This window comes from Euprymna scolopes, chromosome 20 (genome assembly GCF_053919585.1).
Source record: "Euprymna scolopes isolate OS-2025 chromosome 20, ASM5391958v1, whole genome shotgun sequence".
In the NCBI taxonomy this organism is placed as follows: domain Eukaryota; kingdom Metazoa; phylum Mollusca; class Cephalopoda; order Sepiida; family Sepiolidae; genus Euprymna; species Euprymna scolopes.
The window spans coordinates 46,854,874-46,868,097 of NC_136501.1; the positions used below are offsets into that span (position 1 = coordinate 46,854,874).

General features: G+C 32.7%; 1 protein-coding gene and 1 pseudogene across 7 annotated transcripts in view; one reads left to right on the plus strand and one right to left on the minus strand.

Annotated features, from left to right (window-relative positions):
• Positions 1–13,224, minus strand: part of LOC145241414 (uncharacterized) — a 607,975-nt gene that overhangs the window by 78,897 nt on the left and 515,854 nt on the right. For all 7 annotated transcript variants that reach the window (XM_080104346.1, XM_080104342.1, XM_080104349.1 and 4 more), the window contains 2 exons: positions 7,941–8,102; positions 2,407–2,473 (listed from right to left, as the gene is read on the minus strand). In XM_080104346.1, coding sequence (XP_079960472.1) covers positions 2,407–2,473; positions 7,941–8,102 — 229 coding nt within the window. The remainder of the gene's footprint in view (positions 1–2,406; positions 2,474–7,940; positions 8,103–13,224) is intronic.
• Positions 10,830–10,946, plus strand: LOC145241903 (5S ribosomal RNA; annotated as a pseudogene).

Sequence of the window (13,224 nt, forward strand, 5' to 3'; positions counted from 1 at the left end):
CGACTAGCTGAAACCACCGTCAATAATTTTCCCCACTCCCTATCTGTGCCTGAATCAAAACGTAGATACCATGAACAAAGCTTTCTTAGAACTGCACGCCTGTGGAACTCTGTTCCGCTTGCCTGCTTCCCTCCCGACTTCAACCTGGATGTCTTCAAGTCCAACACAAACAAATTCCTGATGAACCGTCCCCCCCCCAAGTAATGACACCTTACCAATTCTCCAATACTATTGCTACACTATCCCTTTGATTACTGTGCACACAATAACCCTTATCCCTGAGTGGCCATTGGGCCTTGATAAGTGGTGAACTCCATGTAAAAAAAAAAGAAGAAAATTGGCTTAGTAATAATAAATGCGAAATCTGCATGAATTAAAATATATTTAAGCGTATTTTATACAGCCAGTATATGAATAATGAATGAAAATGACACTAATTTATTTAATTACAAGAAGAAAAAAAAAAGAAAAAATTCATATTAATATTTTTTTAGAATCAAATGACATTTCATTTATTCGAACTTTTTAAAATTATCATTTGTACTTCAACGAGGATATCTTCTCTTTTGTGAAACACAAGAGACCTTAATAATCATTGTAGTCTCTCGTTATTCTCATGGAAGGTGCTTGACAGACTGAGCTCCAATTCTGGTTACTCCCTCTAAAATGTTTTCTACCACAAGAGAAAAAAAAAACCCAGTTTTTCTTTCTTTTTCCATGTAACTCATGCCAGGTGAAATTTACACGGATTGGGCTCCTTTACAAGGGTTTCTCATCTGAGGAAAACATTACCACATGGCTGCTCACCTGCAGATTACAACACAACCGTCATAAAAACCAGTCGAATTTTGTTCATACCATTGAATCTTCGTCATTTTTTTGCTGACGATCATTCTATCCCATTAACCCTCATTCTCGAGTGGCTCGTGGCCTTAATAAATAACTGAATAGTAAAAGCAAAAATAAAAAGTAAAATAAACAAAAATGGAAGTTAAAAAACATAATTTACTATTAATCAACATATCAGTTATGAGTAGGAGTATTTACCTAACGTGCAATATTACTCGTATTTCCCTATTCTAGTATTTTTTGAATTGAAACGGCTCAGCTGAACTTCAGTCTCTGGTCCTTCCTTGTAAAACTTTCATAGCAAGAACTCGTTTTACCAAAGAACTTTTCTTTCTTTGCTCAGTGTTTCTAACACTAAACAGAATTTCCATGAACAAACTTTCCAAGAAATTTCCACATGTCAAAAGATAGCTTCCCTGAAGGCTACAACATGGTCATCTTCAAAAGTCAATAAACACTTGTCATAAACTGTCCTCACACTGCAACAAGTTTTGTCCAATTCATTTATTATATTCAATCCTCTAATGATATTAATCATCATTCGACCGTCAATCTATTCATCTCATTGATCCTTATCCTCATGTGGGTTTTTTATCTTGATATGTGATGATCAGTTATTTTAAAAAGGCACAATACAGATCACATACCTCACTTAAATAAGATCATCTATTAATTGGACACATTTACAAAAATGGGATACCTTAGCTTGATTCAAGACCAACAAATACCTATCTTTTATGGAATTCGCCCCAGACAAGGCGTGAATCCACTTAATGTAAGGCGCTAACAAAGCACAAAAGATGATTATCTTAAAGACAGGAGATGCCTATTTGCATTGGTTTTAAAAAGACCAAGGTCAAATAGTAAGGGAAAACAGTCATCAGGAAGACACTTCCACAAGCTTCTGGTTCTGAGAAAGAAGCTACTGGAATAAGAAGTAGTATTATAATGAAGTATAAAAACAGTGAATTGACGAAGACCACTAGACCAATAAGTCGAACGATCTGGAACAAAAGAAGCAGGGAATAGATCAGACAATTATGGAGAACACATGTCATAATAGTATTTATAGAAAAAACTGAGACTAGCAACGTCACGTCTGTGAGAGAGAGAGAGAGAGAGGTTGCAGAAAAAAATGAAAGGGTGACACTAATTAAGTCGCAGATACATTTCAAAACCTTATCAGGAATCCTCAAGTCGAACAGAGATTCATCAGCCCAAACATAACAACAATACTCCATCCATGGTCTGATAGAAGATTTGTATAGATAGAGAATAGCCTCAGGTTTAGAACGATTAAGAGAACCTACTTTATGAGAACACAACAAAAAGATATCAGCTTCTTTCTATAATATTATTAAGTTCGACTGATTTGTTCTTCCTATATGGAGACCATGGTATTCAAAAAGTTGACTAGAGAGATCGGTTGTCAAACAATATGGTTTTCTGGAACTGTGCCATCAAATTTTAAAGAGCTTTTGGAGTCTTGCCATGTATGACTGGAGTTTCCTTACAACTAAGGCTAGGGAGGAGAAAGGGATAAAACAAATAACTCACCTTTGGAGAAAGTGTCAGCTGATTGGACAGATAAGGCTTGTTCAACCAAGCAGTCAGCAAGATCAACCTGATAAAAAACAAAATAAACTAATTAGAAAGAATATATATATGGTCTACAATTATATAAATGCAACTTTGTGTGTGTATGAGTTCGTTCGTTATAGACTCCAAAACGGCTGGACCGATTTTTATGAAATTTCACACAAACGTACTTGCTGTGCCTGGCAGTGTTTTAAGCTAGGGTTTGGCATCAAAACGTTTCCAACAAGTATCGGCAAAAAAATATTCGCTATGTATTATTGTACGTATGCAAATGAAAATGACCGGCCATTTTTCCAGGTCGTTGCCTAGCAACGAGCCAGACCGACGCTGACACTGTTATTTATGTTATGGAATTGTTCGTACTACTACACACTTCACAGCGCACACAGATGCACAGATGACCATTGCGACATGTTTTCTCTTTCTTTCTTTTTTATTTAACGACGTAACTTCTTATTGTTGTTCCGTTAATTGGGAAAAATAGTTGTTCCATTTTTCATTGACTTGACTTTAATTAACACTTTAAATAACATATATTCTCATAAATTTTGATTGAGGTTTTTTTTTCGAAAATTTATATTTTTACATACTTATTTTATCTTACACTTCATAAGCATAAAAATGGCATTAAATCAACCCCCCCGATCAAAGTCGGGTAATACTGCTAGTATATAATAAAATAATAAATATATAATAAATATATATATATATATATATGCTCTGCAATAGTATTGAGCACTCTTTTAGTTTTTATTAATTACTATTTTTGTTATATATATATATATATATATATATATATATATATATATATATATATATATATATACACTAGTTGGAAGACTCGACGTTGCTCGGGATTGAATGAGGATCAACGAATATTTCACACTCCCATTTTTTTTTATTGTCATCAAAATCGGTGAAATCGACCATTTTTCAATCAAATCGATTGCAATAGTTGTGAATCCACCGTGGTGCACCAGGAGAAAGCTTCACATACTTCCCCATGCTTAGTCCACAATACATTGTAGCTTACATTGCACTGCAGAGAACCTACTGGTGATTTTATGAAATTATTTTTATGTATATAATGAATTAAAGCTTAAAATGCAAAAGTCAAGTATCATGTTTCAATTATGCTCTAAACAGAAACATTCATTTCAAACGCGCCCTTGTCATATCAAAGGACCTACTGTTGATTTTATATATCGGGCCTTTCGGCTTGTGTGGTAATAAAACTTTTCAATCGCACTTGTGATGTACGGCTGTATAAGGCGTTAACTTTAGTCAAAATCGCTTGTTCCTTCTTTTATCGGATTATTTCAATTATCAATTATCGATACTTATCGAAGGCATTCCCATACAAAACCTATCTAAGAACACTGCTAGATACATCAAGTATATTTGGGAGAAATTTCATAAAAATCGGCCTGACTGTTTCGGAGTCCATATGGAACGGACTCTCACACACACACAGAGTTCTTTTATATAATAACAGAGATTAATTGGATTATGTGGACTACTGTTCTTATTCCGTTTGTCATTTTCACAATGTTTTGGTCAATGTAACCTCCGACCTTCTCCAGGTGTCTCTTGTTGAACTTTGGAATCGTTCTGTAGAACTTGGGAATGTACATGAAATTTTGAATGAAACCTTTTATTTCATCCATAAGGGTAGCATACTATCATTTCATCAGATCTAACCGAGTGGAAGTCCTAAATAAGGCGCAATTGTATTCTGAATATCGCACGCACTAAAGACTTAGAACTGAATTTTATCAAGTACTTTGTCCTTGTGAGAATAGTAGTCCGAATAATGCAAACAATATTAATTATCAATCATCATCTCAAAAATGAAAAAAAAAAAATATATAATATGATTTCATTAGTTAAGTTTTTGTGTGTGTGCGAGTGTATGTGTGTGCGAGTGTATGTGTGTGCGGGGGATAACGATAAAAATAAAATTTAAAAAGGGACATAAAATACAGAAAATGCAGGTTCGTAAATTCCCCGACCATTTCTAAAAGTTAGATCACCCTCTTGTTTCCGGTTTGTTTAGAACCGAAAACAAGTAACTTTTGATCCTAGCCTGAAGTCCAAGAATGTGATTTACTTTGATCCTGGTTCACTACTGAATTAAGATGCATCCATCTTTAAAATTTATTTTGCCCAAACTCATTAATACATGTTCCAGCTTATAGAAGTGGAAAGAAAAATGTGCTGACCTATTCTAGATGTTAGTGAAACATTTTTGTTTCTTAAAAATTACTTTTTGTCCTGAATTGTAGTTTTGTTCAAAGTTCTTTGTTGTATTTCTCAGCCATTGGTAAAAATAGCAACTTTTGTTCAATTAATCATATACATTGCACCATTAAAAAAAAGGTATGTTTCAATATTAAATCATCATTTTGATATGTCTTTTTTCAATAAAGGTTTATATGCCTTTAAAAATCCAATAAACCAAATTTTAAACAAGTTCATCTGCCTTTTTAAAACAAACAAACCAAATCAATATAAATTAAAACCCAAAAATGTTTATAAGGCATAAAACCAAACCAGTATTAACCAAATAATTAACACGCTTATGCTTTTAAAAATAAACAAAAAGACAAAACAACCAATATAAACAAAATATAAACAGGTTTATATGTCTTTTAAAACAAACAAAAAACAATATAAACCAACTAGTAAGCAAGTTTATATGTCCTTTAAACAAAAGAAAGTTCACCCCCCCAAAAAAAAAACTAAAACTATTCACCTTTTAAGAAAGATAAACCAAACCAGTATAAACCAAGCAATAAACCGGTTTATATGCCTTCTAGAAATAGACTAGCAGAGGTACCCAGCCTTGCCTGGTTGTAAAACACACTTAAATATATTTTAATTTATGCAGATTTCATAAATATTGTTATAGTGTTAATTTTTTATCGATTATTATATAGCACCCAATATATATTAGGGATTTGAAAATATTGATGGTTACATATGTGCATACATGTTTCTGTAATCACCCGTTATTAGGGAGATTACGTCTTCAGGCAGTTTTCGAGGGAAATCCTTGGCCTGAAGACGTAATCTCCCCAGCACGGGTGATTACAGAAACATGTATGCACATATGTAGCCATCAATGTTTGTATAAATAAATTTAATATACCTGCTCTATTTACTCATTGAGCACTTTTAGGTAGACACATGTTGTTTCAATGGATGTACTTCTAGGAAACTAAACTCTACTGCCATAATATATATATATGACTTGAGTGCCATCAGCTACAATCGAAACCGAAACCAAAACTTATGAAGAATTCTTGGTAAAATTATTTATTACAAGATTCAAGCAATTACGACCGGACGGTCCACAGAGTTTTATAATTATTAAGATAAATTAAACTTATATAAACGAAAGCTTTAAAAAGGTATATGAATCTTAAAAAAAAAAACGGAAAAAAAAAACAAAACAAAAATAAAACAACTAATCTTCGTTGCATTTAAAAGTTATGAAAAGCAATGAATTCCCCTGAAAGTTTTGGAAGTGACATAATTTATGACATCGAATAAGGGCGACAGGTGGCACCTGCAAGTTATCTGCTCTCATCCGTGAGAATGTTTTTGCAGAATATTTTTCCACAACAAAGGTATTTTTTTCTAAAACTATAACTATTCTCCTTATTGTTAAATATAGAGTTTATTTATCTGATAGATTAATATTAGTGATGGGACGATACTAATATTTTCCCCAATACCGATACAATTATCGATTCTGTTCTAAATTATCAATTCTGTTCTAAATTATCGATTCTGTTCTAAATTATCGATTCCAGTTCTTTTTAAAGTTCTAAATAGTCAATAACAGAGTTATTGTTGTTTTTTTTATTATTATTTTTTTTAATTGTCGGATTACCATAAAAACCCGAGCAATGTGTGCACATATTTTCGATAAAATAAAATACACTTATGGGGGGGGGGATTACACGAATTGAACTTTTCATCTTTTTCCTGAAATTTTCTCCGTGTAATTGACTGAAAATAATAAGGTAACTAAAAAATTATTTCTCGTTTAAAAAAAGCCGATTAGCAGTACTTCGTTGTAAGTTGAGAAAATGTCCCAGAAGTTATTTTGGGCATAAAATAAATAAAAAATAGACTAATAAGTAACTTATTTGAAAAATTAAAATACAGCAAAAAGAAAAAATAAATATAAGAAAACTATGTCTCCTTTTCTTTCTTTTTTTTTTTTTTTCCTATTTATCAAGTTGTGCCATTTTTTTTACAATGGTATTTTTTCTCGTGCTATTTTACCTGAATTTGTTATTATGATTTTAGATTTACTTGTCAATAAATATTTACTTGGGGGCGCCTGTGAAAATTCCATATGAGGACTCATTCATATGTAATATGTTGAGGTTGTATATCATTCTTTATTACTTGGCCATGTAAAATTGTTAAATTAATATACACTGTTGTGTCCCCTTCTCTTTAAACGTTGTCGCTCCCAATTCAACTCTCAGTATTTATCTTTAAAGATTGTTTCTACTTTTTTACATGTAAACATTGAATTTTCTTTCGAAGACAAAAATATGCCCAGAGGATAAAAAAAAAAATTTAAGAAAAAAGAAAATGAATAAAAAATAAAAGAAAAAAAGAACAAAAATGAAAAAAAAAATAAAAGAACGAAAAAAATTAATAACATAAAGAAAAAGAACAAAACTAAAAGAATGAAAGAAAGAAAAGAAAAACATAAAAGAATAAAAGAATGAAACATTTTTAAAGAATAAAAGAATGAAAGAACGAAACATTTTTAAAGAATAAAAGAATAAAAGAACGAAACATTTTTAAAGAATAAAAGAATGAAAGAACGAAAAGAAAAAAAAACAAAAGAATAAAAGAACGAAAAAAATTTTTAAATAAAAGAAAAGAAAGAAAACGGAGGAATAAAAGTACGAAAAAAAAAATTTTTAATAAAAAAAATAAAAGAAAGAAAAAGAAAAACACAGACGAATAAAAGAAAAATGAAACAATAGAAAATGAAAGCCAAAAATAAAAACAAAAATAAAACACATAAAAAATTTAATTAAACAAAAAAAACGAACGGAAGAGAGAGAGAGAGAGAGAGAGAGAGAGAGAGAGAGAGAGAGAGAGAGAGAGAGAGAGAGAGAGAGAGAGAGAGAGAGAGAGAGAGAGACCTGTGAAATAAACATGAAAAAGAGAAGAGAAAATCAAAATGCGGAAAATAAAATTTCGAAAAAATTAATAAGCAACATTTTTTTTCGTTTCGTTTGCCTTTTTTCTGACTTTTATTTTATGGAAAAGGAAAAGAAAGGAAAGAAACATAAAAGTAAAAAGGGATAAAAGTAAAAATATTGCAAAACAAAATTAACCAATAAAAAAAATAAAAAATAAAAATGAAACAGAAGTAAAAGAAAAAAGAAAGAAAGAAAAAAAGAAAACATAAAAGAAAAAGAAAAAAAAAGGAGAACGGATCATTTTCCACTGACCTCGCACTCTTCCTCCCCCTCCTGCATGTCATCATCAAGAAGAAGGGCTTGCCGATTTCTCAATTGCTTTCGGTAACGTTCTCGCAGAAGGCTCTGGTAATGGGCCTGTTTTGAAGCTATCAAGTGTCGCTTGGGAAAAGGACGGATTTTCTCAAAAGCATTCTACAAAATAAATAAAAAGATAAAATAAAAATGAAATACCCAACCCCTTTTAAAAGCATAAGTTTCATTTTCATTGTGAAAGCTCCAAACAATTATAGTTTGGCTGCTGCTGCTGCTGCTGCTGTCGCTGCTGCTGCTGTTGTTGCTGCTGCTGCTTATTTTCGTTTTGCAACATTTTATAATAATACTAGAAGGCCGCCCGGCGTTAACCGGTCTTAAAATACGTTTATATATGATATTTTAATTTATGCAGATTACGTATTTATTATACAGACAATTCTCTATCGATTATTATATTGAACCTAATATATAGTAGTGAGATCAAAACTATATATATATATATATATATATATATATATATATATATATATATATATATATATATATATATATATGTATATGCATATATAAGCATGTATATATATATATATATATATATATATATATATATATATATATATATATATATATAAGCATGAAGCTTATTTGAGTCAATATTGACTTTGATTTTATTGGTATATGAACATTACCGAATTTTAACACACACATTATATATATATATATATATATATATATATATATACAATCATGAGCAACAAAAAATGGACCAAGAGTGAAAAAAAAGAAGAAATCGATTTTTCAATATTTTTCCATGAATTTTTTAAAAATTTTAACTGGAAATTTCTATTTTGCACATCATTATTATTATAGCATATAATAATGAGTGGAAAAATTAATCCTAAAAATGGCAAGACCGCATCTTGGCGAGGATATAAAATCCGAATTGCAGGATTAAGGCATTCCAAAATGATTTACAATCAGATTTTTTGATATTTTAAGAAAAGAAAATGTGAAAACATCTTTCTGCAGTGAAGCGAATTGGTCAAAGGTTCGAAGTCGAACGTTCGGTAAGAGGAAAATCTGGATCTTGTCGTCCTAGAGCATCCACTTTGAAGGACGACCACTGGCTTAACTGTTTTGAAGGATGTAAAGAAAACTTATGATGACCATAGCAAAGAATTCAAAACAGGGACTGGAAATTCTCTTGCTAGATATACAATATGTAGACGAATGGAAGAAATGGGATTTTCTTCTAAAAATTGTGCAAAGAAGCCATTTTTTATCTAAGAAGAACATCAACAATAGAAAGAGATTTTTCTCATGTTATAGCAAGAAAGATACAGACTGGTTCAGGAATGTTTTCTGGTCAGATTAATGAAGATTTTGTCTTGTTAGTGATTCTCCCGAACGGTGCATTCGAAGAACTGGAGAAAGATTTTCGCCAAATTGCATAAAAACGACAGTTAAACCTGGGAATGGAGGGAAAATGGTATGGAGAACTTTTACTGCAGCAGGAGTTGGGGAACTTATTAGATGTGAGAAACCAATCAATGCAAAGGAATACATTCGAATATTAGAAACAGGACCGTTACCAAGTATCCAGAAGGTGGTGATATCCCAGAACATTATTTTTCAACATGATAATGCCCCTTCACACAGTGCTAAAGTCACAAAAAATGGTTTCCTGATAATTCAATTGATCTGAGGTTTTGGCCAGGTCAAAGCTCCGAATTAAATCAAATTGAGAATATTTGGTCCATAATGTCTCATGCATTAGCTGGAAGAAATTCTTCGAACAATGACAAACTGTGGGAAGCTGTGGAAAGCGAATGGAATAGCATTTCCTCTTCACGGTGTTTCACTTTCGTTGAGAACATGTCTAAAAGGATTGATCTTTTAAAGAAATCAAAAGGGAATGCGATTCCATCCTAAGCATTTATTAAAGTAAATGTTTTGTTCTGTGTTATTAGTTTCGTTTAAGTTTCCTTGTTTACGTGCTCTTTGTTCAATATAGCTTTTAGTGCAATAAACATATAAAATTTGTTTGGCCCATTTTTTTTTTTTTTGCTCACGAGTATATATATATATATATATATATATATATATATATATATATATATATATATATATATGTATGTATGTATATGTGTGTGTGTGTGTGTGTGTGTGTGTGTGTGTGTGATCCACATATGGCCCTTTTTCTTTAAAATGGAATCGCCCGATAGTCGGGGAAAAGATTCAAGCAAGCAAGAACGGCTGGACGGTTCACAGGGTTTCATAATTATATAAGTATACAAAAATAAATAAATGAATAAACTGTGGACGCGCTGCTCAGAGAACTCTTCGTCACTGTGATAGTTCAAAATCAACTGTGAAATCTAGGGGTGGGGTGTGTAATCTAATCTATTCCTTACGTTTCTGTTTTTTATAAATGTTCATTGTAAATTAATGTGTTAATTTAGCTTTGCTCTTATGATAAGTGTTATTAAATTAACTAGATTGAGATAGTCTTATTTATTTCTGTTAGAACGTATATATGTGTCTTATATATATATATATATATATATATATATATATATATATATATATATATATATATATATATATATATATATATATACAGGGTGGCCGAAAAGTCCCAGGACACTGCATGATAATATTTTAATATTTTAATGCTGTTAAATATGATTGATTTTAATATTCTAATGTTGTTAAAACAATTTATTTCATTTATTTTTTCAGGTTATGACTGACATCAGTGTATTTACTGTTGAGGAGCGCTTAATTAAATACTGTGTTTTATTAAAAATACATGTATAGTGTCCTGGGACTTTTCGGCCACTCTGTATATATATATACACGGGCGTATATATGTGTGTTGTCTATGTGTACGGCGTAATCACGTTGACACACCGGTTCCCGTCAGATCGCCGATGTTAAGCAACGTTGAGCCTGGCTAGTACCAGATGGGTGACCATTTGGGAATTCTAGGCGCTGTATGTGCTTTCTGCTTATCTTGGCATTGTTACCAGTCGTCCTGAACCTCCGTTTGCCACTGGTATTCAACAATGTTGACTCGGGAGAGGTGTGGTTGGAGATTGCGTAACTCTTGCCACAAAAATTTCACGCGCAGGCACCCTTACCGTGAGTATCCATAATCTGTCAAGACTGAAGGAAGCCCTTTTTTGTCTTAAACGTGTTAAACGTTCTGATATGTGATTCGTCTAGTGTAGATTTATGACAGTACATATGACATTTCTGCTCGTCTTAATCATGTTGTGGTCTGTGATTATTGTCTAGTATTCTCTATAATGTGCTGATGTGTGTATACATATATTAACAGTTTATCGACAGAGTGTAAACAAGAGACAGGTATCGTTGTCGGTTGTAACACCAGCAGAAACACATACCGCCAATCGGGACAAGATCAAAGTGTAGTATCTGTTCCGGCAGATGCTGCACTTAAGATAATTTGTACCAGTCAATGGAGGGGAAACCCTCTATACTGGGACAATTATTATTTTTGGTAACCAGAGTGCCCCCTTTTTGCCTACTTTTAGGGGAGCTGGTTTTTACCTCACATTAAAAACGGCCTTGTGCCTAATTTGCTCAGTGGGGGAGCAAATAAATACCATCTGTTCTTCAGATGCTGCACTTCTATTTCTTGTTCTCTTTCGGTGGAGGAGAAATCCTTCACGACTGAGACAATTTTTATTTTTGTACCTTTTCTCCACGTTAAAAAACAACCCTGGTGTCTAACTCTGTCCCGTGGAGAGGCATAGTAAATAGGTACCTCCAATCTTCCTTCCATGCGACCTAAAATTAAAGGCACTTTTCTCCGGAAGTGAAAACGCTCAGACGTGAATTCACACTTTGTTTAGGACTACAATTTGCTTAGTTGCCCCCACCCCCTTCTGACTTCAACGGACATCCTGTCCAAAACCCCGTCCATTCGCTAACGCGTTGCGTATCAAATTGATCTCCCTCGTAACTAAAACTCTACGTCTCAAAATCTATCTTTTCCATTACGTCATCACTACATCCTAAAGATCCTTGCCGCGTTTCTGTCACGTATCTGTTTATATTATGGTTAGCTTGAATTTCATCAAATTAATATAAAGTTTACATTCCAGAGAATTATTAAATGTAAATATTTCAACTTAACGTAACTTTTCACTTTGATAAGATTCGTCCTGGCATTCTACTTTTACAAATCATAAAAACTGACCGTTATAACACTTTCTGGTGTTTTCCGGGTGACTAACAACATAAGATTTCCTCTTCCAAGCTATTAGTGAAACAGTAAAGTAGATATGGATTCATACCTTCCTTAAGTGTATTAGTCTAAGTAGAGTTTAAATAAAATCAACTTTGAAATCTAGTGGGAGATGAGCTCTTCTATTTCTGATGTAAAATGGGGGAGGGGGTTCACCTCAAATACACAAACGGAATGTTCAAGAAAGATTATCGCTACAGTCCTCTGTCTCTTGTCTCTACTCTCGTTGCCTTCTCTCCTGGCTGATCGGGAATCGTCTCCCAGCACCCAGAAATGAACATCGTTTTATAGGTTCCATCTTCACGCACACACGAGATTATGCGAGAACGGACGAAATAAAAATGCTGGCCGCCATGTTTGTTCTTCCTTTTCTTCGCCTGAACTCACTCGCTGAGCACACACGGCAAGACTTCTCTTTCTTGCTTCGCCGAAGAGAATTTGCTAGTCTATCTATCTCTCTATCCTACTTAGTTCAATAGAAGGCGCTAAACAAAGCTCCAATCTGGTTTCTCATTGTAATATGAAAAGCAATACGAAAAAACAAAACAAAACAAAACAACAAAAAAAAACAAAAAAAAACTGGATAGACGCAACTTAAAGAACTCTTTATTGTCGAGAGAATTCAAAAATCAACTTCGAAATCAAGTGAGGGTGATCTCTTCTGTTCTTTATAAACGCCAACTATAAATATGTTAATCTTGGTTTTAGTTTTATTCTAATGACGAATATGTTTGGAATGTGTGCTTAATACACGGGCTGTTTAAAATAAAATAACATATTCTAAGAAGAGTTTCCTTCATTTTCAGTGTTGTTAAGTCAATTAGATTGAAATTCTTTTTTCATCTTCTAAGCCATTGGTAGCTAAGGTAGAGATGAATCCATGGCTTTCTTAAAGTATATTAGTGAAAGTGGAGATTAATATCAACTTTGAAATCTAGTGGGTGATGGTCATTTTTGTTTTCCACAGTCCCTTTCTCACAGAAGAGATGTTGCTAGTCTATCGTT